Source organism: Vombatus ursinus, unplaced genomic scaffold (assembly GCF_900497805.2).
Source record: "Vombatus ursinus unplaced genomic scaffold, bare-nosed wombat genome assembly UNPS02009573.1, whole genome shotgun sequence".
Lineage (NCBI taxonomy): Eukaryota > Metazoa > Chordata > Mammalia > Diprotodontia > Vombatidae > Vombatus > Vombatus ursinus.
The window spans coordinates 19,092,416-19,119,716 of NW_020949351.1; the positions used below are offsets into that span (position 1 = coordinate 19,092,416).

Below are 27,301 nucleotides of genomic sequence, written 5' to 3' on the forward strand. Positions count from 1 at the left end.
CCTCCAGCAATGCAAATCATCAATTTATCTCTTATTTACAATATAAGAGAGTTGCCTGGAGCACTAAAAGGTCAAGGCATTTGCCTATAGTCTCACAGCCAGTTTCAGTCAGAGGTAAGATATGGACCCAGTTCTTTCTGACTCTAAGGCCACCCTTCTAACACTATTGCCACACTTGACAATTAGTTCTAGTTATTAATAAAGGTGAACAAGGCTTCAATATAGAAACAGAGAAGTAATGACCATACCAGGGATTCCACACATAAGTACATTGTGGACGGTTGCAAGTGGGTGGAAGAGAGAGGAAATTCTAGTTACAAACACTTATGTTTGTGGTACTACTATCTCCTATCTGTCATTTCTGTAACTTGCATCTGGCCACCTTTCCCAGCTGTCTGTGCTGTCCCTATTAATAGCCTCAATAATGAACATTGCTTAAACCATCAAATTATCCTGAGATCTCTTCCTGGAGAAAAGAGAAGGCACAATTAGCCATTTTTTTTTCACTGTTGTCCATTCTCTTTTCTCTCCATTTTTTAACCAAAAGCTGCTGGCTTGTGTCCGGGTGACTGAAGGTCTCAGCAATGGTGTAAAGCTGGAGCTATCTCTTTCTCTGGTGTTCCAGGGAGGGCTAGCTTCCTAATCAGACTCAAGAGAACAAAAAACACTAGAGGCTTTTCAGAAGTAACATTGTTCTCGACCTCATTGCCCCAGCACCAGCTGTTAACAATGGGACCTTTCTCCTCACAGCCCAGTTGGGCAGCCTCGTTGGGTGGCCCAGGCACCCATTGCCTCTGCTGGGATAGAAGGCCTGGGGAGGTATGAAACTTAAATTATTAAACATTTTTTCACAGCTTTCAAAACCATGACATGATCAGAGGAAGCAGGCCTGGTTTTCCTTATTCAATCTCGGTCCTTTTCAATGTTTGTCTTTTTTACACATGGCCAAGTTGCCTGCCTTGCTCAGTTCTAAAGGTCAAGTTGTCTGGATACTTGTATCATTCTGTTAATCTTTCCAGCCCCATTCCATGAGACCAGCTACCCTTTAATCAGGCTGATTGAAGAGAAGACAGGCACTTGGCAAAGATTCCCTTCTGACTGAGAGTGAGCCACTCGGCACCAGGTTTACTATAGTTGTTTCAGATTAGGCTTGCCTTGGAGGCTCAGAAAGGAGGTGCCCTGGGGTTCATCTCAGCTCAACTCAGCAGCAGGCCCACCTACTCCTATGTAGTGCAGAAATCTTCCATTGCTGTGCTCCTTGAGGAAGACGCTTCTAGAAACTGCCCACTAGCCTGGGGGCCTTCAGAGGGCTTTATCTGGTGATTTCAGGCTTAAGTGCAGTGATTGCCTAGTCCTCAATCCACCTCCTTCACTTGATCTAGCTAAATGAGCACTATAGCTTGAGTCTAGGTATTTTGTGTCGGTGAAAAAAATCCAGCAAAGCCTGTTCTATAATCTTGTAATAAGGATACCAAGAGACCTTTAGTCTCTAAGACTTGGCCTGCAGTATAAGAAAAGCCGCGTCTGTGACTGGAGCAAATAGGATCAAAGGTGAGAAGCATAGGTGAGTACAGGTCTTATTGATCCGGATCTGCAATGGCACAGACTTCTCTTACCTGAGAGTTATGAACTGACTTATTTGATGTTAATTGAAGACTAGAGGAAGTACCCTTGGCCCAGAAATATTTGGAAGGGGGTAAAACAGTCAGGAGGGGAAGTTCCTATAGCATGACTGTAAAAAGCAGTGGCGTTGGGGCTTTAGAGATGGTCTGGCTGTTCTTTGGTCATATTTTTTGTTTATGCTGATACTTTTCTGACATGTTATGGCAGTCATTGGTCAAAATATCATAAGCCTAATCAACATCCTAATACAACCAACCCTCAGTTATGTTGTATGAATCATTTGGGGCAGCTAAGTGGTACAATGGATAGAGTAAGCTGGGTCTGGAGTTAGGAAGACTCATCTTCCTGAATTCAATAGCCTCAGACACTTACTAGCTGTGTGACCCCGGACAAGTCACTTAACCCTGCTTGCCTCAGTTTCCTCATCTGCAAAATGAGCTGGAGAAGGAAATGACAAACCACTCCAGTATTGCCAAGAAAACCCCAAATGGGGTCACAAAGACATGAGGGAATGATTGAACGACAGCAAAAATGAATCTTTTAAATTCAGACAATCTTGGTGCCTTTGTTTTAGGTTAACTTCCTCTAGCCCATTGTTTGAAGCAGTGATAATAATAATTACTAATATTTATATAGTATTAACTATGTACCATCACTGTGCTAAGCACTTTAGAATTACTTTCTCATTTGGTCTTAACAATCCTGGGAAATAGGTGCTATTATTATCGCCATTTTATACATGAGGAAACTGACTTGCCCAGAGTAAATAAGCAAATTGTCTAATGGTAACTTTTCTCCTTAGGACTTTGCTTCTTCTTTGGTGGTTACACTAGGTATGAAGAGTATTAGGTTCTAATGTCAGAGCATCTGGGTTCAAATCTGGTGCTTAGTACCGGTGATATTTCAGAGAAGTCTTTAACCTCCCAGAGCCTTAATTTCTTCATCAATGAATGAATGAATAAAAATGCACTTATTAAGTGTTCCCTCTGACATTTTGCTAAACCCTAGCAATACAAAAAAAGCAACCAAGGCAGTTCCTACCCTCTAGGAATTTAGGATCTAAAGGGTGGGGTGGGGTGGGAGATGCATTACAGAAGTGGGTGTATTTTGAAAAGAACTGGATAGTGATATGATGACTTGTTTCTGGGCAAGATAAAGTGAATATTCAATTGTCTGAGCCTAGCACCTGAGGGCAGGAATCTGAGTTAAAACGAGAGGGTTAGATTAGATTGCCTCTGAAGTCCTGGTGAGGAATCTGATTCCAAGAAGCCTGTGATCATAAGACTTCTTAACTGTGTGACTTTGGGCAAGTCAAATTGACCCTCTGAGTCTCAGGTTCCTCTTCTGTAAATTGAGACTAATAATACTTTCACTACCTAGTTTACATGATTATTGTGAAGAAAACATTTTTCTAAGTCTTAATGCATTACAGAAATGTGTATTACTGTTATTATAACTAAATATATATTAGAGATATACATATATCAAGCTATGTGACCTTGAGTAAGTCATTTAATCCCTGGGCCTCAGTTTCCTTATTTGTAAAGTCTGGAAGACCTGATTATTATAAGCAAAGGAACTAAAGATCTCTTCATTACACCGGGGCAGGGTAGGCCTGCCTGCTTTGAGCTCAGCCCCAGAACAAATGATTTACATTTGTGACCTTGGATAAGTCATTTAATCCTTGGGCCTCAGTTTCTTTATCTGTAAAACCAGAGGGTTGGACTAGAAGATCACTGAAGTATTCCAAATCAACAATTTCATATCTTTAAGAGGTGAAAAGTCATTGAGCCACAAGAAGTTAGAAGAAGATAAGGAGGAACAGAAGAAATGTTTTGACGTCTGAGTAGAAAGAATCAAAAGCAGTGAAATGAACCTGACAAGTATTCCCTTTTATTCAGGTTACAAAGGTCCAGATGCTCAGATCATTTTTTCAGGAGATTTAAAAGCTTAATAATCATTCATTAAGCACCTATTATGTGCCAGGCACTCTGGAGATACAAATACAAAAAAAGAAAGTCCCTGCCCATAAGGAGCTTTACAATCTAATGGAGGAAGACAGTATCAGGGTTTGTCCTTAGTTCTGGAAGAGGACCATGACATCAGGGAGATGATGACATGACTTGCAAGTGACTGATTTAAGTGAGGGAGAGCTGGGCAAAGTCACCAGCCTCACTTTCTCCTCCAGAGCCATCTGGGTCCAGCGGCCAGATATAGATCAGGACCACTGGAGGTGGCCCAGGATTCAGTGGGAGACCTTGGCTTTTTTATAAGCTAAGGTCTTTTCCTGGTCTACAATTCTTCAGTCACTCCTTAGCCCTGAATCAGAGAAAAACATATATTTATTAGAGTATAAGCAGAATGAACAGAGATGGCTGGGCAGAAGGTTCTTGGTAGGATGTTGTCAATGTTTGTGTTGTAAACTATGAGAGGTCAAAATCTGAATCCTGAAATATGAGTTGTTACTGTGAATGGAAAAAAGTAGTTTAGGGTGACATGAGAGGAGATTTCAGTTTAAAAAGTCAGCATGTATAAAGGTTTAGGATGAGTGATCTTGACAATTGTGAACAATATGGAAAGGGGCTCCATAATGCAACCTCAAAATAGGTCAAGGTATGTTTTAATAAGTCACTGAGTGGGTTACTTCTTTTTTCCTGTTTTTTTTTGTTTGTTTTTTTTTTTGGCTAGGCATCAGGGTTAAGTGACTTGCCCAGGGTCACACAGCTAGTAAGTGTTATGTGTCTGAGGTCAGATTTGAATTCAGGTCCTCCTGAATCCAGGGCCAGTGCTCCATCCATTGCACCACCTAGCTGCCCTGGAGTGGGTTACTTCTTACATTTGACCTATTATACTTTGTATTTTGAAAGATTTGTGATTTCATCATTATCGGTTTCTGTTTTGTTTTGTTTTTGTTTTTGTTCTTGCTAGGCAATGAGGTTAAGTGACTTACCCAAGGTCACGAACAGCTAATACAGTAAATAAAATTAAAAACAGATGAAAATTTTAAAAATTAAGTTAAATGGTTCTTTTGCAAAATGCCCCACTCATTACCTTCTCTTCCTTCAAGGTTGTTAATCTTCAGCTTGCTCCACTGCAGGAGATAAAGGACCTAATTTCCTCTTGATTTTTTTTCAGCCTTTTGGCTCTTGATCTTTTAACTTGTGGTTTAGCTTGACCTAAGCGAATTCCTCCTACAATGTGTAGTCATTGCTCCCATTGGGAAAAAAAAAAAAAAAAGGGCAACGTGTGAGTATGAGTGGTTTGTTAGCACCACCTTCTGGCTGATCTTCTTACTCTCATGAATTTAAAATATCTTATTTTGCCTTAATTTTGTCCTTATAGACTTATTATTTAAACTTTCTACTTCATTCACAGGGAGTACTGCGAGGGATATTCACTGGAAATTTTGTTCTGTGGTTGGTTTTATTGCTATTTTCCCTCAAACAAATTATCTTGCCTCTGCAAAGTACATAGTTTTATTTCTGTTGTTTTCTAATAACATCCTAATTACTCTGTATATTCTGCCAACATTGAGCTCATGTCTTTGCTCCTCTATCACTTCAAATAAAACTTTATATTTCAGGATTATATCCTGAATGCTTCTTTTACCCCCGTTTTCAACTTCTTTCCTTATTCTGATTTTCCAAGTGCAAACTTATTACCCATCTGGGTAAATTTGATTAAACCAGCCTTGTTGACATTAAACTAATCATCTACACTTGATTACTCAACATTTTAACAACTGAGTAGCAACTCGTGCTTTCTGGTTGTTGACAACAAGCAGGATTGCATGAAGAAGTTTGTATTAATGAGCTGCAGAAATAGTAATGGGGCACATAGAAATGTACAGGGTAAGAAACCAGTGCCTCTTTCTCCTTTCTGCCTAGATGAGTTATGTTAATCAGTTTTAATTTGCTTGCTGTCGTGAAGGGGTAGAACTGAAGGTCTACAAAGCTGTTGTGTTGACCTCGTTGTTGTATGCCTGTGAAACCTGCACCGTATACCAATGCCATGCCACGAAACTGAATCACTTCCATTTGAATTGTCTTAGGAAGATTCTGAAGATCAACCTGGCAGGATAAGACACCAGACACTGAGGTCCTTTCTCAAACTAAATTGGCAAGCATTCAAACTTTTACTGCTGAGAGTGCAACTCCAATGGGCTGGCTACATTGTTCAAATGCCAAATGTATGCACTCACACTAAGGCAAGTGCTCACATGGTGGTCAGAAAAAGCAATACAAGAACACTTTCAAAGTCTCTCTTAGGAACTTTGGAATTGATTGTATGACATGGGAGACACTGGGACAGGTCCACCCAGCATGGCATGCCCTCATCAAAGAAGGTACTGTGCTCTATGAGCAAAGCAGAATTGAAGTAGCTCAAAAGAAATGTGAGATGGGCAAATTTAGAGAATCCACTCCAAATACTCACATGGACTATTTGTGCCCAACTTACAGCAGAGCATTCTGAGATCCTATTAAGCTGATCAGCCACAGTCAGACAAACTGTAACTTGATTTTAACATAGTGATGTCATTTTGGTCCTCTTCAAGAATGAAAGACACCAGGGGCAGCTAGATGACTCAGTGGATAGAGCACTGGCCCTGAAGTCAGGAAGACCTGAGTTCAAATCCGGCCTCAGACCAAACACTTGACATTTACTAGCTGTGTGACCCTGGGCAAGTCACTTAACCCCAGTCGCCTCACCAAAAAAAAAAAAAAAGAATGAAAGACAACTACCATACCACCACCATTTCCATCCTGCTCACCTCCCCCTTTCCTCCCTCCCCTCCCCTCCCCTGCCATGTCCTAGTCCAAAGCTAGCCACACCATCCACTGTGTTCTCTAGAATGTCTGCCCCTTTTCCATTCTCACTCCCCCTATCCTCTGACTCTCACTTGGCTCCCTCCTGATGACACAATTTCCCTTTTCTGGCACATGTTGAAGTTTCACTCATGCCTCCCCTAACCCGTCTTCCCCATTCATTGGTTGAGGTGGGGGAGTTGGAATACTCTTTGTTCCCTGTTGTCACTTCCAGGTTCTCACCTTACCACAATAACCTCTCCTCCTTTGAGGTTCAATCTGTATCTACCACCCAATTTACATCTACCACCCAATCAAAATTCAGGTAGCTGTTGTCTACAGACCTCTAGGACACTTTTTCCTTCCCTAATGAGTTCAGTGCCCGGTTTACAGTTTTTCTTTACTCCCCAATTCCTAGCCTCTTGTTAGGGGACTTCAACATATATATTGATATTCCCCCAAACACCCTAAAACTACTCCCACTGTCTGCTGCCCTCACTCCTATTCATATGCTGCTGAATGAAGCTGGAAAAAATCATGAAACCTTGCTGATTAGGTCCACTACAAATGCCTATTCATATTATCAATTGAGCCTTCACTGTGGCAAGGCAATCTTTTTCTATTTCCCTAATTGATTCATTATCCCACTCATCTTGGCAGCTTTTTCAAATCATTTCATCCCTCCTTAAGTCTCCTGAGATTCCCTTCTCCCATCCTCTCAACTTCAATTCTGCTTTGCTCATAGAGCACAGTACCTTCTTTGATGAGGGCATGCCATGCTGGGTGGACCTGTCCCAGTGTCTCCCATGTCATACAATCAATTCCAAAGTTCCTAAGAGAGACTTTGAAAGTGTTCTTGTATTGCTTTTTCTGACCACCATGTGAGCACTTGCCTTAGCGTGAGTTCATACATTTGGCATTTGAACAATGTAGCCAGCCCATTGGAGTTGCACTCTCAGCAGTAAAAGTTTGAATGCTTGCCAATTTAGTTTGAGAAAGGACCTCAGTGTCTGGTGTCTTATCCTGCCAGGTTGATCTTCAGAATCTTCCTATCTATCTTCCTTCCTCCCATCTCTCAATATGCCTCATATTTCACTAAGAAAAAATTGAAGGTATTCATCAAGCGCTCCCTCTTTTCCCCTTTTTCCTATGTCACATCATTCAGATGCCTTCTGCTACTATCTCTTCCTTTACTCCCATCTCATATGAAGAGATGCCCCTTCCCCTTGCCAACACAAATCCCTCTACATGCACAAGTGATCCCACTAGATCCCATCTCCTCCCGTAGATTGCCTCCTCTATCATCCCCACTCTCTTATTTATCTTCAATCTCTCCCTGTCTACTGGCTGCTTCCCTACTGCCTACAAATACACTCATGCTTCCCTCATCCTCAAATAAGTCTCAGTTGATCTGAATATCCCTACCAGCTATCATCCTATATTTCTTCCCCTATTTCATGATTAAACTCCTTGAGAAGTCTGTCTATAATCTGTCCCTCCATTTCTTTTCCTCTCACTCTTTTCTTAATGCTCTGACTTCTGTCCACATCACTCAATTTAAACTGCTCTCTCTAAAGTTACCACTAGCCTCTTCATCACCAAATCTAATGACTTTTTCTCAATCCTTACCTTCCTTGACCTCTCTGCAGCCTTTTACAGTCAATCACCCTCTTCTTGATGCTTTCTTCTCTCTAGGTTTTGATGGCATTACTCTCTTCTGATTCCCCTCTGAACTGTCTGGTTTCTCCTCTATTTCCTTTGCTGGAGCTTTATCCAGGACATGTCTACTAATTGCAGATGTCTTCCAAGGCTCTGTCCTGGACGCTCTTATTTTCTCTCTCTACTATTTCTCATGGTGATCTTATCAGCTCCTATGGATTCAGTTATAATCTCCATGCAAATGATTCTCAGATCTAATTTCTAGTCCTAACTCTCTGCTGACTTCCAGTCTTGCATCTCCAACTGCTATTGAACCAGATGTCCTGTAGACATCTTGAACTCAGCTGTCCCAAACTGAACTGATTACCTTTCCCTAAAAACTCCTCTTCCTAACTTTCTTTTTAGTGCCAAGGCTACCACCATCCTCCCAGTCACTCATACTCAAAAGCTATGTGTCATTCTTGACTCCTCACTCTCTCACCACCATTCATACCCCATATCCAAACAATTGCCGAGTCCTATTGATTCTACCTTCATAGTATCTCTCATCACTTGTACATACTTCTTTCTCTCCTTTTACTCTGTCTCCAGTCTGATGAAGACTCTTATCACCTCACACCTAGACTATTGCAATAGCTTTCCGGTTGGTCTCCTTTGCCTCAAGTTTCTCCTTACTCCAGATCAGGTTTGACCATGTCCCCTCCCTATTCAATAGCATTAAATGACTCCCTATTACTTCCAGGATAAAATAATAAATATTTTGCTTGACTTTTAATATTTATAACAGCCCCCTCCTACATTCCCAATCTTCTTAAGCACTACTTCCCTCCACAAACTCTGTAGTCCAGTAACACTGGCCTTCTTGCTGCTCCTTCACAAAACACTCTGTCTCTCAACTCCCCTGCATTTTCATTGGCTGTCCACAATACCTGGAACTATTTCCCTCCTCATTTCTGCCTTTTGATTTCCTTCAAGACTCAACTAAAGTTTCATCCTCTGCAGGAAGTCTTCCTTGATCCTTCTTAATGCTGATTCCTTTCCACTGAGATTATCTCCAATTTATCCAGTACATATCGTTTGTACCTAGTTGTTCGCATGTTGTCTCTCCCATTAGACTAGGAGGTCTTTGAGAGAGAAGGGACTGTTTTTGCTTTTTTTTTTTTGTAACCTCAGGGCTTTGTCCAATGACTGGCACATAGTAAGTGGGTGCTTAATAAATGCATGTTGACTTGTCTATAACTATTAATTAATATTTGGCAATAGTAGTGGTAAGAGCACTCTGTTTGATATCTACCTCAAGTAGTTATTGTGAGGATCAACCAAGATAATATGTTGAAATCACCATGTAATAAAATGTCAGCTATTATTATTGATGATGATCACACAGACAAAAGTGGCAGAGAGGATTTAAACACTAGCTGTCCTCATTTCCAATCAAATACTCTTTCCACTACACTAATCTGCCTTTTCTATCCAGAGCAATAACACAGAAATGAGGCAGTTATTTCAGGTTGTGATAACCACCCCTAGGCATCATTTTCCAGGGATAGGAAAGTAGAATTTTTCACTTTTGAAAGTACCACATTGTGATTATTGACAATGGAGCTCTCACATTCCATTCATTCTCTTTCAACATTTAAAAACTGAACATTTTACATGTGCTTAGGTAAGTGAATTTATGGATTATATCATCTAGTTTTACCTAAGCTGCCCTCAAAAAATGGATGAGTGGTTTAAAAACATACTGGCAAAGAAGGTGGAATTGAAAGTATTAATGATATGAGCACAAGTGGATAGTGGAAAAAAAGGGGTAGAGTTGCCCCCTTCCACTCCCAGGATTCCTGGCTCTTTGTCAATTATGTCTCCAGGTGGCAACAATGATAACCACACTCGATCCAGTACTTAACAAAATTTCTCTAAACAGTGAAAAATGTTTGGAACCCTTTTCTTACTTGATAGAGAAAGACAAAAAAAACCCCTACATATTATTAGGGAAACATCTGTTCTTCCTAAAAATTGTTGAAATAATTCATGGAAAACAATGTGGGAAAAAAAAACCTAAAATGCATTCCATTGTTAGTAAACATTGTTGCAAAATGCATAAAAATGCTGCTGAAGATTTAAAGAAACAAGTATTACAACAAATCACATGGGAGAGACATGTTTCTTTTTACATTTGAATGAAAGTACAGATGAATAGTGTCTCAGCTGAGTGAAGATAACAGTCAATCTGTATGTTAAATCTTAGTAAAGCTTAATTTCTTTTTTTTTTTAGATAGTTCTAACATTTCCTTGCTGCACCCCAATGGATCATCTTGCATGTCCCATGTTGGGAACCATTCCTAAAACCATTGTTTTAGGAATATCATGTTGGCAGCTTTGTGGAGACTTCATTGGAGAGGGAGAAATGAGACAGGGAGACCAATTAGGACTGGATGATAAAGACTATGACTGATCCTCGATGAAGGAGAGGATACTGAGCGATAATGGCAAAGGGATAACCTGGAAGTGAGAGTAAGAAGCAAAGAATATGTCTGCTATTCCTTCTGGTCAGAGAGTAGCATGTAGCTCTGGAGAAGGTTGCTAGGGATGCAGTGTCTTCTGCGTTCACACCAGATAATCAGTATCTGCTGAGGAGGCAAGACAGAGTATCAGGAAACTGTTTGGCCAATCTGTCTCCCTAAAGCTTTTGCCTTTCGTGGCTAAATGTATTCTGGGTCCCTTTACCCCAGCTCCTTACACTGACATGTTGGTGTGGTCATGGATCAGGTTTCCTCTTTCCCACTGTCTCAGTCACATCAGTCAGGCCATGAGGTCAGACATAAAATTCTGTTTAGCTCCAGCTTTGCACATGAATGAGGCCATTACTTGCTTAAATTTTGTGATTTAAAGGGTCTGTCAGGCTTCCCTGATCCTGATCATTGCACCCAACCCCTCAGCCCCCTGTTTGCCTTAGTGCCTGCAATTCTCTGCATTAATATCAATCCTTAAGAGGTGGATTTCAACATTACAATCTAATGCATGTGAAAAGATCTTAGGATACATTTAGAACACATCATTGGCCCTGAAATTGCAAATGAAACAGAGAAGTGGCGGTTGCAAACCCAACTGCGTGTAAGTGTAAACTCATTTGAAATATCTGAAAATTAAACCAAAGCGTCTAGTCACATAACCCTTTCTGGTAGGTAATTACCCTTTTTCTGTTTTGCTCATAGAAATGATCTAGCCACATGATTCTTTAGCTCAGTTGATAAGGACAGAGCTTTTTAACCAGTGTGCTGTAAGACTTTTGGAATAATGAGAATAAATTTCTTCAACATCCTTAACACTAATGAATAAACTAAACTGATGCTATATTCACCACAGACATTTTACATGTGGTGTCTTTGGTGGGGAGTGAGAACAAGCTGAACGGAAGGAAATTCATTAACTGCTCAAAGGCTAATCTTTGAAAGCCCCTCAGTACTGTAAAGAAAGATGTAAAGAGTATTGAACTAGGTGCCAGACCTACCCCCAGTTACCAGTTGTGTAACCTTAGGCAACTCGTTTACCCTGTCCAGGCCTCAGCTCTTCATCTGTAAAATGAGTGATTCAGAGTGATCTCTAAGGCTCTTTCTATCTCTGAAGCTCTATGTCCTATTTGTAAAGTTGAAACAAAATCAGGAGTATTTTACAAAATACAAATGTTAAAAAAAAAAAGTTTATCATCAACAGCAATAAGCACTTATTAAGTGACTATGGTGTGCAGAGCACTGTGACAGCAATGGGGGAAAACATGCATAGATAAGGAAAAGGTTAGAGCCTACTGGTCTGTGGAGCATTTTGCTATGACCCATTCAAGCAGTTGGTTTTTGATCAGAGCAGTAGCTTTGCTTGATTTTGTGGTCAAAGACTGCCACTTTGATAGCTAATCATTTTGAAAAGGTATCCCACAGGTCCAAAAGGGACCAAGCAAGAATGTGTTGGAGTCAAGTCAAAGACTTCATTAGCGCTGGAAAAACAACTCAGAAAATATGACCTAATGACAGATCATTGAGAACATCATTATTATATTCAGTTAGCTAGGTGAAAGAGGGTGTATTGCCTAATGAATAGAGGGGCTGGCATTGGAGTCAGGACAACACAGGTTTAAGTACTGTCCCTGACACAAACCAGCTTTGTGCAACCCTGGGTAAACCCCTAATTTTCTTAGTGCCCCCTGGCAACTCTCTTAGACAATAAGGTGCAGAAATTTTCCATTTGTATTATTAGAGGTATTTTCTTTAAAGAGAGTTTCTATTAGCTGTGTGACCCTGGGCAAGTCACTTAGCCCCAATTGCCTAAAATAAAGAGTTTCCATCATAAGCCTAGACCATAATAAATAAACAAATAAAGAAAAATATATATAGAAAAAGTAATAGCTAGATAGATAGATGGATAGATGTAGGAAGTAGGCTCAAGAAAACTGGGTTCTGTTCCTGACTCACATATTGTATAATTTCTTTCTTTCCTTCCTTCCTGCCAACTCCAAATTTCAATGAGCTTATGATTCCAAAACATGTAATTAATAACATCAATTTACTGTATGTGTGTATGTATGCATGTGTATATAGGTGTGTGTGTGTGTGTGTGTTGGACCTACAGAAAAGGGATAAAGTGGGCCTCCCTATAAGATTGTCCTTTGGATTTTGCCTTACCTGCTCATCACAAGTTTGATAACATCATTCATAATTTCATACCTGAGCATGTCATGAGGACTGTAGCTTGCTTTTCAGTGCTCCCTGCCCTTCGCCCAATGTAAAAGGTGCTTAATAAGTCTTGATTGAATGAATCCTCCTATCCTAAAAAGATCCCTTTGTGGTATAGGGAAAGAACACTTATACAATCTGAGGATCAGGATCCAAACCCTAACTTTTGATGCTTATTCTGTGTGCCCTGGAGCAAATCATTTAACTTCCTTGAGGCTCAGTTTCCTCATCTGCAAAATAAGGATGTTGAATTCCACTGCCTCTGAAGGTAGCTAGGTGGTGTAGTGGATAGATGCCAGGCCTGGAAGCAGGGAAACCTGCATTTAAATATGGCCACAGACACTTATTAACTGTGTGACTTTGGGCAAGGCACTTAATCTCTGCCGCAGTTTCTTGGATTGTAAAATGGGGATTATAGTAGAGGGTTGTTGTGAGAATTAAATGACAAGATGTTTGTAAAGTGTTTTTCACAGTGCCGGGCACATAGTAGGTGCTATATAAATGCTAGTTATTTATCGTTATAATATATTATTGTTATCATCACCATCATCATTATCATCCCTTACAGCTTTAGAGCTATGATCTTGTCATCCAGGGTAGACACTCATACCATTCAAATACATTGCAGTCCTCACTGCTCCTCCATGTACAGGCTTCATGAACTGCTTCGGCTAAAAAAAAATCCCTGCTCAAAGGCTAATCTTTGAAAGCTCCTCAGAACTGTAAAGAAAGATGTAAAGAGTATTGAACTTGGTGTCAGACCTACCCCCAGTTACCAGTTGTATAACCTTAGGCAACTCGTTTACCCCATCCAGGCCTCAGTTCCTCATCTGTAAAATGAGTGATTCAGAGTGATCTCTAAGGCTCTTTCTAGCTCTGAAGCTCTAAGTCCTATTTCTTGTGAAAAAATAAAAGTACATTTCTAATTCTATGACCTTGCATTTTAGCTCAGTTGTTTCTTTAGCTAGGAGAAGAAAGAGCTTTAATTACATGAGAGATTAAGAGTAGATGTTCTTGACTCTATTTTGAACTGACGTTTTCCCCTTGAATTTGCAGGCCTCCTCCATCTTCACAGTGCTTCTGCTTCTTGAGGGTGGCTTGTTCTCCTCTTCCTCCCCTCCCCCCTCCAGAATGCTGGAGAATATCTCCCAGTACATTGATCTTCATCAAAATGAATTTATTCAGGTAGGAATAAATGTCTATTTCTAATTTAAGAATCTACCCCTCAGGTGAAGAGGGGGAATTGTCAATGATTCCTCACCACCTTTCTCTGAAAGGCCGTGTGTCATTGGAAAGAACTCATTTGGAATCAAAGGACTTGGGTTCAAAACATGGCTCTGTCATCACTGTGACCTTAGGCAAGTTATTTCTCCTCTCTGGGCCTAAATTTCTTTGTCTGTAAAACAAGAAGATTACACTAGATGATCTCTGATGTCCCTTTTAGCTCTAAATCTGGGACCCTGTAATGAAGTCCCATCCAGACGAGGAAACAAAATCTCAGGACACCTAAATAACTTGCCCAGCTTCACATAGTTAATAACTGTCTGAGGGAGGACTAGAACTCAGGTCTCCTTGATTTTCAGTCCACTATTCTTGTCCTTGACACTGGACTGCTGTTTATCTGTAAAACAGAGTCATCTTGTTTTATGATCTAAGTCACAAATGTGAATGTGTGACTTAGAAGTCCAGTCAGGTGACTTGCCTTAATTTTTCTTTTCACATTGGATAGTTGAATTGGTAGCAAGCCCTGTTTGTTAGAAATTTTAATGGAGATTTACTGAATAGGATTGCATTAACAGAAAAGTGTCCCAAGTTGGACTTGAAATCCAAATACATCTTTCTCTACTGCTAAAAATACACCCAGTCTTATAACAATCAGGTAACAGCAATAATGTTAATAAACAAGGAAATCAGAAAGACCGCAAAAAATCCAGGATAAAATTTTACCTTCTGAATTTCTGGTCTAAGAACGTATGTATATAAAACAGAATTTGTTCCACCAATGAGCAATTTGTTAGAAGTAAAGAGAAGACTCTTTATTAGAAGTGGGTCAGTAAAAGCACAAGCAATTTTAACTAGAAAGATCATGAATGGAATGTAAGATGTAGATATTAAGGCAAAGAGTCCAAGACCAATCTTTTTTCCTCTGAGAAAATCTTTTAAATAAAAATGTAGATTTAGAAAAAAAATACCATAGCATAAATATCAGTTAAAAAAGTACAGAAGACCAGAAGTTTAACAGGCCATTTATACCAAATCAGAAATTCAGAATCATTGAAGTGTCAATGCAAAACAACTGGATATATAACTGAAAGAAAGGTAGCCTGGCCTAATGGTTATAGGCCTATCCTTGGAAACAGACACATCTGGGTTCAAGTCCTGCCTTCAACAGATATTGATCATGGGACCAATGGATAAATCACTTAACCTCATAGTATACTTGGCAACTTTCTAAAATTCCAAATGATAGACTATTTCTATATTAAAGGATGTGGAGTTTCCACACTAGAAAGTTTCTTACATCAATGAAATCAAAAACAAAATGCCTAAAAATCCCTTTAGGATCCTTACTGTTTTAAGCAAGTCTGGTGTACCACATTTCATGATGTCCCAAGGTAGCATAAGGGCAAGCAGTAGCCAAATACAATCAAGATGAGAAGAAAGACAAGGCCACAGCATGACCATTTGCTAGGAAAAGCCAAAAGAGGGGAGGCTGGCTGGTCTCACAACCTTAAAAACTCTAAACAAGAAACAAAGATTCGCTGTTCCCTGGCCAATCTGTATGACTCCAGAGGCCATGTAGAACTGATGGTGGTGGTGATGGTGGTCCCTTGATCTTTTGATTATTTGGTTATTATATTACATATTATATTCACAAAAAAAGGACAGATGCTTATTAGAAAGGTCCTGTATTACTGAAGTTCTTAATGAAAAACTATACATCTCATAGCAATAACTTTTAAACACTTTTTTGCTGGCCAATAGTCTCATCGGATAACCCCAAGAATAACTACCAGTTTGTTAGTTCCTCTCTTACCTTCCTATCATGTGATTATTATTTGCTTGCATTTAGACAAAGGGAAAAGAAGGCAATTTGGTAGGTTCAGACTTGAAATATTCCTGAATACTTGAGGAGCAGATTTCTTTAGGTATTGTTGCCTTTTCCCCTTCCCCTTCCTCTACACTAACTAGATCACTGACTTTCCTTATAGTCACTTAAGGAGTGGGTGGCCATTGAGAGTGATTCTATTCAACCTCTGCCTCACTTCAGACAAGAAATCTTCAAAATGATGGATATAGCTGCAGACAAGCTTCGACACTTAGGAGCTGCTGTAGATTCAATAGACATGGGACATCAAGAGGTAATATGCCTTATCTTACTTCCATTAACCATTGAAATTCTCTGCCCTACAGTTGATTATCTAATTTCTAATGGAGGTGGTGATGTGTCTCTTTAGTATTTGCAGAATACTGGATAAATTTTTTCCTTCAATATATTTGTCGTATTCCAGTTTACTTTATCGTATTATCCTGCCTCACACCTATCATATTAGCTGACACAAAAGAAAAGACAAATGACAAATGCTGGAGGACTTGTGGAAAAGCAGGGGCACTAATGCATTGTTGTTCATGGAGTTGTGAACTAATCCAGCCATTCTGGAGAACAGTTTGGAACTACACTCAAAGGGCTATAAAACTGTACTTACACTTCTACCCAGCAATGCCACTACTTAGTCTGTATTCCAAAGACATCAAAGAAGAAGAAAAAAAAAAGAAAGAGGAAAAGGATCTATTTGTTCTAAAATATTTCTAGCAGCTCATTTTATGGTGGCAAAGAATTGGAAATTGAAGGGATGCCCATCAATTGGAGAATGGATGAACAAGTTGTGGTATTTGATTATTGATGGAATACTATTATACTATAAAAAATGACAAAGGGTATGGTGTCAGAAAAATCTAGGAGGACTTATATGAACTGATGCAAAATGAAGTGAACAGAACCAAAAAACTATTATATATAGTAACAATATTGTAAGGATGATCAACTGTGAAAGACTCAGCTACTCTGATCAATACAATGATCCATGACAATTCCAAAGGACGCATGATGAAAAATGCTATCTATCTCCAAAGAGAAAACAGATGAACTCTGAGTACAGAATGAAGTATATTTTTTCCACTTTATTCTTGGCTTTTTTTTTTTCAACATGGCTAATATGGAAATATCTTTTGTATGACTTCATGTATAATGGGTATCATATTGCTTGCTTTATAAAATAGTAAGGGAGTGGCTGGAAGGAGGGAGAGAATTTAGAACTCAAAATAAAAAAGAATGTTAAAAAAAATAAGCATAATTTAAAAAAAAAGATGTAGACTCTTCCAGCGACAAAGCCAATGGAAACAGACTCTTCCACTGATTAAAAAAAAAAGAAATTAATTAAATTGAATTCTACCTACCCTGAATGTGACACTTAGCTAAAATGATGATTTCATGAGGATGCATGGTCTCTCCACCAGAGAATATCATAATCCCTCTATTCTTTTTTCTTTTTAAAGCTTTTACAAAGTAGTATTTACTTTAAAGATGTTAGAAAAACAAAATTACAAACATTTGCCCCTAATCCTTCAGAGGCACACTCTCCCCTATACCACATCACTCTCTAGGAAGAGTGTGCTTACTCTTAACAAAGTTTCTCCATAGCATTGGTCCCACCAAGTTCATATGCAGGTGTGGTGTGACTGCTGGATATGTCCTTGTATCAGGGCTGGGACCTGAAGGTCAATTTCAAAGGCTAGTCTTTGATCTGTGGGGCATCGATGCTAGACTAGTGGCAAAACCCAGACTCCTGACCTTTTGAAACTAATGAGATCAGAGGTTCCAATCCCTTTACCTAAAACAGAAAAGAGCAAATACAAAGAACAACAACTCAGATCCATTTCATGGGGCCACATGGGCTCAGAAGGGAGAAGGCCCAAGGCTTCATCTTAAGAGCATTGTCTCTCATTGGACATCATCTGTGAGAGTCACACCAAGAACAGAGTTTTGGTTTTCCTTTAGTCCTGCATGGAGGAGTCATGTAATGTTCTGAAGACCTCCCTCTGTGTTTTGTTCTGTTTTTTCATATCTTGAGGATGCTAATGTAGCACTCAGGCTGTGCATCTTATCTCCTAGTCTTTTTGTATAACTAGCCCATGTCCCTTTATGGTTTTGTGTCATTGATAATATCTTTTGTCCCCATTCTTATTTGTGTAAGTCATCAATGACACAATCAGTCTCATTCCTACCTTGAAATCTTTACTCTTCAAGTCATTCTTCTGTTTGAATTAAAATGCATGTAAATTACTCTAGATTCTAGACTCTATTTTAACCTTTCATGTCATTAGAAGAATTAAAAATTTCAATCATAAATGGCAATCTTAAATCTTAAATTCTTACCTTTGTTTTGGGATCAGTTTGACCAAGAGGGTTCTGGACATTTATTGATCATTGGAAGGTAGGTGGCACAGTAGACAGAGCACTGGACTTGGAGTAAGGAAGCTGAGTTCAAATCCAGTCTCCAGCACTCCAGCTGTGTGACCCTGGCTAAGTCACTTAACCGCTGTTTGCCTCAGTTTCCTCATGGGTGAAATTGGACAATAATGTCATCTATCTCCCAAAGTTGTTTTGAAGTTCAAATGAAATAATAATTGTAAAATGCTTAGCTAGTACCTTGCATATAGTAAGCACTATACATGTTAGATATTATTAGCTATTCTTATTGATCTCAGAGCAGTTGACCTTCAAAGACTCATTGAAGGGAATGAATAAACAAATGTTTTACTTGTTTGTATGTTGAAAACACTTTATTTTTAATTTAAAATTTTTAAAATATTTTTATTTATTTCATTAAATATTTCCCAATCACATGTAAAAATTTTGACAATCATTTTTAAAATATCGAGTTCCAAATTCTCTCCCTCTCTCCTGCCTCTCCCCCCACCTTGAGAAGGCAAGCAATTTGACATTGATCATATATGTGAAGTCATGCAAAACATATTTCCACATTAGCCACATTGCAAAAGAAAACACAAACCCAAAAAAAAAACCCCAAGAGAAAAAAAAAGATATGCTTCAATCTACATTCAGAGTTCATCAATTCTCTCTCTCTCTGGAGGTGGACAGCATTTTTCATCATGGTCCTTTGGATTTGTCTTGGATCATTTTAACCATCAGAGCGGCTAAGTTTTTCACAGTTGATCATCCTTACAATATTACTGTTACTGTGTAAACTGTTCTCCTGGTTCTGCTCAATTCACTTTGCATAAATTCATATGAGTCTTCCCAGGTTTTTCCGAAAGCATCTCCTTTGTCATTTCTTATAGCACAATAGTATTCCATCATAATTATATACCGCAATTTGTTCAGCCATTCCCCAGTTCATGGACATTGCCTCAATTTTCAATTCTTTGCCACCACAAAAAAGAGCTGCTATAAATTTTTTTTATGAATAAGTCCTTTTCTATTTTCTTTTATCTCTTTGAAATACAAATCTAGTAGTGGTATTGTTGGGTCAAAGGGATGTGGAGTTTTGTAGCTCTTTGGGCCAAGTTCCAAATTGTTCTCCATAATGGTTGGATCAGTTCACAATTCCATGAACAATGTATTAATGTCCCTGCTTTTCCACATCCCCTCCAGCATTTGTTACTTTCCTTTTCTGTTGTGTTAACTAATCTGATAGGTGTGAGATAGTACTAACTAATCTGATAGATAAAGGTGGTACCTCAGAGTTGTTTTAATTTGCATTTCTCTAATCAATAGTGATTTAGAGCATTTTTTCAGATGACTATTGATAGCTTTGATTTCTTTGAAAAATTGTCTGTTCATTTCATCATTTATCAATTGGGGAACAACTCATATTCTTACAAATTTGACTCAGTTCTCTATATATTTGAGTCTTTTATCAGAGAAACTTGCTGTAAAAATTTTGTTCCAGATTCCTGGAAAACATTTTATTTTTAATAAAGTTTTCCCATAACTTTCCATGAAGTGGATCAGTCATATAATATACATTTTAGAGACTAGCCAGGCATAATGGTATTCCTATAATCTCAGCTTAGGGTGGAAAATCTCTTGAGCTTTGAAATTTTGAGCTTCAATGAACTATTCCAACCAGTGTCTAAGTTCAGCATTAATATGGTGAACCTCCAAGACCAGGAAGAGAGAAGATGGGAGAAGGAGAGAAGCCCTGGATTTTCTAAAGAAGGATGAACTGGCCCAGGTCAAAAATGGAGTGGGACAAAACTCTCATTTTTATCAGATGTGCTTCTAGCCTGGGTAGGACAGAGAGACCTGGTCTTAATATTAAAATAAAATAAAATAAATGGAAAAACCAAGACACAAAGAAATAATTATTGGCTACACAACAATTCAAATTACATGAGATTCTAATCCTACATTTCTAGCTTCTCTGAAAAACTAATACTATTTCTCTTTTCTTTTTATAATTATGCTTCATTTATTTATTTATTTTAACATTTAGGAAAATTTTTTTGAATTCCAAATTCTCTCCCTCCCCCATCCATTGAGAAGGCAAGCTATATGACAAGACTTGTTTTAATGTGTTTACTTGTATTTCTGCAGCTACCTGATGGGCAGAATCTTCCAATACCTCCCATTCTTCTAGCTGAACTTGGTAATGATCCAAAGAAACCCACAGTGTGCTTTTATGGTCACTTGGATGTGCAGCCTGCCAAAAAAGAGGATGGGTGGCATACAGACCCCTTCACCCTGGTAGAAGTTGATGGTTAGTACTTTGTTCATTTTTGTTTCTTTGGCATAATTATATTTCTAAAACTAATTAGTTGTTTATGTAATTTAAAGTGTTGTTCAATTTTGTTGACATTATCATTAAAATTCTCATTATCTTACTGGCTTCTTTCCAGTGGATTGGTCACTATCCCAAAATTATCTACTTGGAAATATCTCAGAAATATTTGATGAGACTTCATGTAAGATGGTAGAACAGGAGCCAGCTGTGCCTAAATCACCTCAAGGAATTAGAAATATTGTCCAACCTTCTCCATATTCCATCAAAAAAAAAAAGAAGAAAAAGAAAGCAAAAACAAATTTGCAAAAATTACTAGGGTAGTAGAGTAGTAACACCCTTTTATATAACAAATCACTTTACATACATTATCTCAGTTGATGTTGACAACTGTGTAAGATTAATGTATGTATGACTATTTCTAATTTAAAGATGAAATAGGCTGAGAGAGGTTGAGTGAATTGCCCAAGGTCACACAGCTACTGTGTCAGAGATTGGATTGAAATCCAGGTCACTCCTAATTGAAGTTCCAAGGCTCTTTTTACTACTGGAGGAGAAATATTATTACCACCACTGCCTGTAGAGCCACAATGTCTTGCTGTCTTAGAGTTCTTGAGCCTGTACAGAAACTTACATCTCCAGTTACTGGTGTGCTGCCTCCTTTGGCATGCCAAATAGAGCCATTTGTAGCTTATCATCTCTCTGACTTTTTGAGATGTGAATCATGAATTGCTGAGGCCTTTCCCTACTCCCTTTGACTGCAACACCACACATGCAGAATGGTTGCTACTCACATGTAAGCTCCAGAAAGCCACACACACACACACACACACACACACACACACACCCACCCCACCACCACCACCACCACCACCACCACCAGCAGAAGCTAGGACATCATTCTAATTTCCCAATCCCAACACTCAGCCTGAGCTGAGGGGAGTCTCCAATATCTCCAGTTACTTTTCCAGGTGGGGTCCTGGAACCAGATTGATCCAGGCCTCTGGAAGACACCTGATACCTTACTAGAACAGTGAGTATTCTCTCTGGCTCTCTTTTCAAAATGTCAGACTTGATAAGAGGGACATCTCCTGACCTCCTTATTTTCTATGCTTGTCCAAAGTCTGAAGAAAACTTGGGCTTTCTTCCTCACTCTAATCAATAAATAACAAAAATAACAAGCCTATAATATAATAGAATTGAAAAAGCAATTAACTGGAAAAAAAGAAAGCAGGAGCAAGTAACAGTTTCAAAAGAAAAAGTAAGAAGTAAAAGAAGTCAGTCAATTGAGTTCATAGATACCAAAATTTAAAAATAGCCACTGCATTCCAAAATCTAATTACAGGAAACTTTCCAGAGGGGAGAAGATAAAGCAACACTGACATTATAAACAATACAGAGGATCCCACCTTGAAGAAATCCTAACTAAAATTCTGTAAGGTATATAATTGTTAAACTACAAAATTACAAAGACAAAGAAAAAATTCTCTAATAATTGAAAAAGAAAAAGAAATTATACTTTTAAAATACAAATTAGAGCAATATCAGACTTTCTAAAAACTAGGATAAATTTTGAAGAGACACAAAAATATACAAAAATATTTTTAAAGCAATAGGATTGTGTCCAGAAGGCCAATGTTAAAGAATGCTAATTCCCTGCTGACAGAAAACAGAACTCAAGATGTAGAAAGAAAAATATTTTTTAACATGGCCATGTAACAGTATGTTGTGCTTAACTGTGCATATTTGTCGCAAGGGTTTTGTTTTCCTTTTCTTTTCAGCTGGAGGAAGGTATAAGGCAGAATAAATAAGTGCACATTATTGGGGGGGAAATTCAAAAATAAAACTGTACTCTAAAATCACATATTCTAAACATGACTATTAAAAAAAAACAACAAAAAGACTAGTATTAATTCATGAAACATAGCACATAGCTAAATTATAAAAAATAGACAATTTAAAGGCAATAGATTATTATCTATAAAATTATGAATTGTCAAAATTGAAATAATAGAAAATTAATCATCCAAATCAAATAGGACCAAGAAAGAAATAAGATGCCATCATAGAATTATACTATGAATAACAATACGTGGCCAAGATGATTCATAGGTCAATTCTTTCAAACTTTCCAAGAACAAGTTATCCCTACATTACATAGATTACATTATTTACAAATGCAGAGAATGCTGGGATACTACCCAATCCTGCTTATGAAGGAAATACAGAGTTGACTTAAAAACCTGGTAAAAAGAACAATATAAAATAAAAACTATAGCCCAATTTCCCTAATGAATATAGGTGCAGAAATACCAAATAAAATATTAACATCAATATAGCAACATATTTTTAAAATTATTCATCATGATAAAACAGGGTTTATATAAGGTATGTAAATCTGGTTCATCATCAGAAAAACTATCACATGATGCAACATATAAACAAAACTATTTTTAAAAGTTTTACAATTATATTAATAATATTTGCTCATAACAAAAATAATAAAACATGTAGAAATTGGGGGATTTTTCCTCAACATAATAAAAGTATCTACCTTAAGCCAGGAGTTGACATAAAATACAATGAAAACAGAAGTATTCCCACCAAAAAAGGTACAGAACAAGGATGTCCATTTTCATCACTTTTATTTGACATGGTTTTGGAAATTCTAGTCGTTTCAATAAGACAAGAAAATATTGGAAAGGAATTACTCAAAATATCATTATTTACAGGTAACATTGGTCTATGCGAAAAATCCAACTGTCTCAATCAGAAAATTAATGATAAAAATACACAAACTCAGCAATGACACAGAATTCAAGATCAACCCAGGAAAATCATTTGAATTTTATTTGCCAGCACTAAAAATAAAGAAAATATCATAAATATGAAACCCAATTTATAATAACAACAAACTCAAATATATTTGGGAATCAACCTACCCAGAAATATATGCCCTATAAAAGGACAACAATAAAGCTACAATATTGGAAACAAAGGAATACCTAAATAATTGGAAATCAATGTTAAGAATGGGTCAGATTAATATAATAAAAATGACCACAATCTCCAAATTCACTTACAAGTTTAATGAAATACCAATCAAAAGAGCAAAGTACTTATTTATAGAAATGGATGAAAACACAACGAAATATAAATAGAAAAACAAATAGGCAATAAAATCAAGGGGAAGGCTAGGGGGAAAATAAGGTAATATTGGTAGTTATACACTCCCAGACTTTAAAACATATAAAGCAGTTCTCAAAACTATCCAGAACTAGATAAAAAAAGATCAGTAGAACAGCTTACAGATGCCAGATATCTAACCAAATATACATAAAATACTAAAGTTTGATATAGCAGACAAAAACTGGGGAAATGGCTCATTATTAATAGATGGACTTGGAAAAACTGCTTAGTAATTTGGTGAAAATGGATTTAGACCCATATCTCATACTATATACCACACTGAATTCTAGCTGGGTAATAGACTTAAGCATACAAAGAGAAACTATTTTAAAAGATAGAAGAAAGGGACATTTATCAAAATTGTGAAGGGGAAATAATATTTCTATTGTCAGAGGGACTTATTAGGGCAAGACATATGTGTTTGATTACATTAAGACAAATTTTTTTATACAACAAAAACAATACAAAGAAAAATAAAAGTAACAGATAGGAAAAATACTTATGACCAGTATGACATATAAAAACTTTACATCTAAAATACATGAGGAACTATTAAAATTTTCATAGATCCAGTTCAAAATATACAAATGGTCAAAGGCTACAACAGGGCAATTTTAAAAAGAGGAAACATAAATTGTTAATAATCAATTGAAAAATGCTCAACTTTAATAATTAAAAGGAATACAAATTAAAACAACTTTGAGATAACACCTCAAATTGGCAAAAATAATTAAAACATTAAAACTCAGTGCTAGTGGGGTTGTATAAAAACTGGTACACTCATTAGTTGTTGAAAGAATTTGAAACTAGTAGAATCTTTTTGAAAAATGCTCTAGCAGTACACAGTAAATGTAACAAAAATAAATATACCCTTTGACTTATTTATCCTAGTGTTCAGAATATGTATCCTAAGAGTATTATCACAAAGAAAAAAAGCTATTATGTTAAAGATTTTTATAGTAGTGTTATTTTAAATTACAAAAAATAAGAAAGACTGGAAAGAAGGAAGGAAGGAAGGAAAACAATCTAAACATTTATTTAATCTAAACATAGTTAAATAGTTATATTTAAATAAATAATTTAATAATAGTTAAATAAATTATGTTATACTCCTGTAAAAGAATATTATAATAAAATTCAGATTAAAAAGTATAAGGAATATAAAGAAATTTACAAAGACCTTTTGTAAATAATGAAAAACGAAAAATACCAGATCCAGAAAAATGCAAAACTTACTATAACCACAAAAGGGATAAAAAAAAATGGACAAGAATGAATGAATCCTTGTGGAAATTGTAAAAGGAGTGACTGAAAAGTGATGATGTTGTATGCATTGAAATTAATTTATTTAAATGAAAATAGTTGCAAAGTAGGAATAATTGGTTGTATTGATTTTTCATATTAAGTTTATATAGGTATAGGAATTGGACCTGTGATTTCATTGTTATAGGGAATTCCCAGCTTCCAAAACTCTCTATACCAATTCAGGTCAACGTCTCTGCAAGCTAGTCTTACACTTGCCTAGAGTACTGAGGAGCAGTTAGGTGATGCAGTGGATAGAGCAAGCTAGGCCTGGAGTCTGGAAGATCTGAGTTCAAATCTAGCCTTAGACATTTACTAGCTGTGTGACCCTGGACAAGTCACTTAACCATGTTAGCCTCAGCTTTCTCATCTGTAAAATTAGCTGGAGAAGGAAATGGCAAACCGCTCCAGTATCTTTGCCAAGAAAACCCCAAATGGCTTCATGAAGAGTTAGACATGACTGAACAAAAACAACAACCAAGCACTGAGAGATTGTGACTTGCTCAGAGTCACATAGCCAGTATGTATCAGAGGTAGTACATGAACCCAGATCTTCCTGGATCCACATCCAAGTCTCCATTCTCTATGCCATGCTGTCTCTTGAATTTTAGAATTCATTAAAGGAAGAAAAGTATTTGACTTTTTCCAAGAATTTACAAAAGATGATGTGGTTTGTTATTTATGACCTCATTTATGTAAAATAAATTTTATTGATGACTTTTGTCTTTATTAGATATTTCAGCAAATATAATGAATAGAAATGTTATTTCACCTCCAGCTTATCCTTCCCCTCATCAGATGATTTGATTTACTACTACTGATTTTCTTTCATTTGTCAAAGAGCCCATGAGCTCTTGAACTGCTGGATGGATTAGCTCACCAGTAAGATGACTTCTCAATTAATGGTGAGAATGTCTTCCCGTTTAAAAATACCAAACCAATAATTTATATTTTATGAAGACGAAGAAAAAAAAACAAATTGTAACAAACAATTGAGAGGGACTGGGAAATTTTTCATTCATTCTTCATTTAGTTGCAAGTTTTCAAAATGACAGATTATATGACATTCAGTTGCAAATATATAGATCTCTTCCAATAAGCAATGGTCAAGGAGTCAACCTGTTACAAAGGCACTGTGATGTACATTGTCTTACATTGGTCAACCATCAAATGAATGTGAAATTTATGTTTATGAAATGTACTTTGCAATTTCAGAACAAGATTTGTTCAAGGCTAAAATGAAAATGTGCTGTTAACATAATCATTCATCATGTTAAATTTGTTTTGAACTTCTTAAACTTGGCAGAAGTTTAAAAAACTGTTCTAACCTTTTTTTTTCCTTTTCCCACTTAAAGGAAAACTTTATGGACGAGGAGCAACAGACAATAAAGGACCTGTTTTGGCTTGGATTAATGCAGTGGGCGCCTTCCAAGCCCTCAACCAAGTATGTCACCAATGGCCTATGGTATTGAATTTAAAAGGATGTAGAAAGTGGTCATTAGCCTTATGGAAATAATAATACATTCAGTCACAATAGATAACTGGAAAGTATCTCTGAATAGATAAAATTAAATTGAGGAAGAATTTTTTTTAAGCCACACTTAGGTGTGATACTTCTTAGGTAGGACTGTGTCTTATTAATCCTCAGATACATAGATATATAATATATGTGTGTATGTATATATAAATACATATGAATATATGCCTCCACTAGCCTATTTATCATTTCAAACCATCAGGGAGCATTATTTAGCAGTCTGTTGTTTACTGGGAATAGGGTAGGTGGTTTCAGTCTTTTTTTCAGTCATGTCTAACTCTTCGTGACCCCATTTGAGGTTTTCTTGGCAGAGACTTGGTTTGCCATTTCTTTCTCCAGCTCATTTTATAGATGAGGAAACTGAGGCAAGCAGGATTAAGTAACTTGTCCAGGGTTACACAACTAGTAAGTGTCTGAGACTAAATTCAAACTCAAGAAGATGAGTCTTCCTGACACCAGGCTGGGTACTCTATTCACTGTGCTATCTAGCTGCCCAGGGCTAGGTGGTATTCAATATTTAAAGGACCTGAAATTTCATTGCTATAGGTATACTCTTGACTTATAACTACCTGATCACTTAGCAGACAATCTTTGAGAGATACTATGACTGAAAAATTAATGACCTTGCATATAACTTGGTGATGAATCTCTCTG

At 37.3% G+C, this 27,301-nt stretch overlaps 1 protein-coding gene across 1 annotated transcript in view; it reads left to right on the forward strand.

Annotated features, from left to right (window-relative positions):
• Positions 1 to 27,301, forward strand: part of CNDP1 (carnosine dipeptidase 1) — a 63,649-nt gene that overhangs the window by 13,219 nt on the left and 23,129 nt on the right. The window contains exons 3-6 of the mRNA XM_027852360.1: positions 13,871 to 13,999; positions 16,027 to 16,176; positions 20,436 to 20,598; positions 26,466 to 26,554. Of these exons, the coding sequence (XP_027708161.1) occupies positions 13,871 to 13,999; positions 16,027 to 16,176; positions 20,436 to 20,598; positions 26,466 to 26,554 (531 nt within the window). The remainder of the gene's footprint in view (positions 1 to 13,870; positions 14,000 to 16,026; positions 16,177 to 20,435; positions 20,599 to 26,465; positions 26,555 to 27,301) is intronic.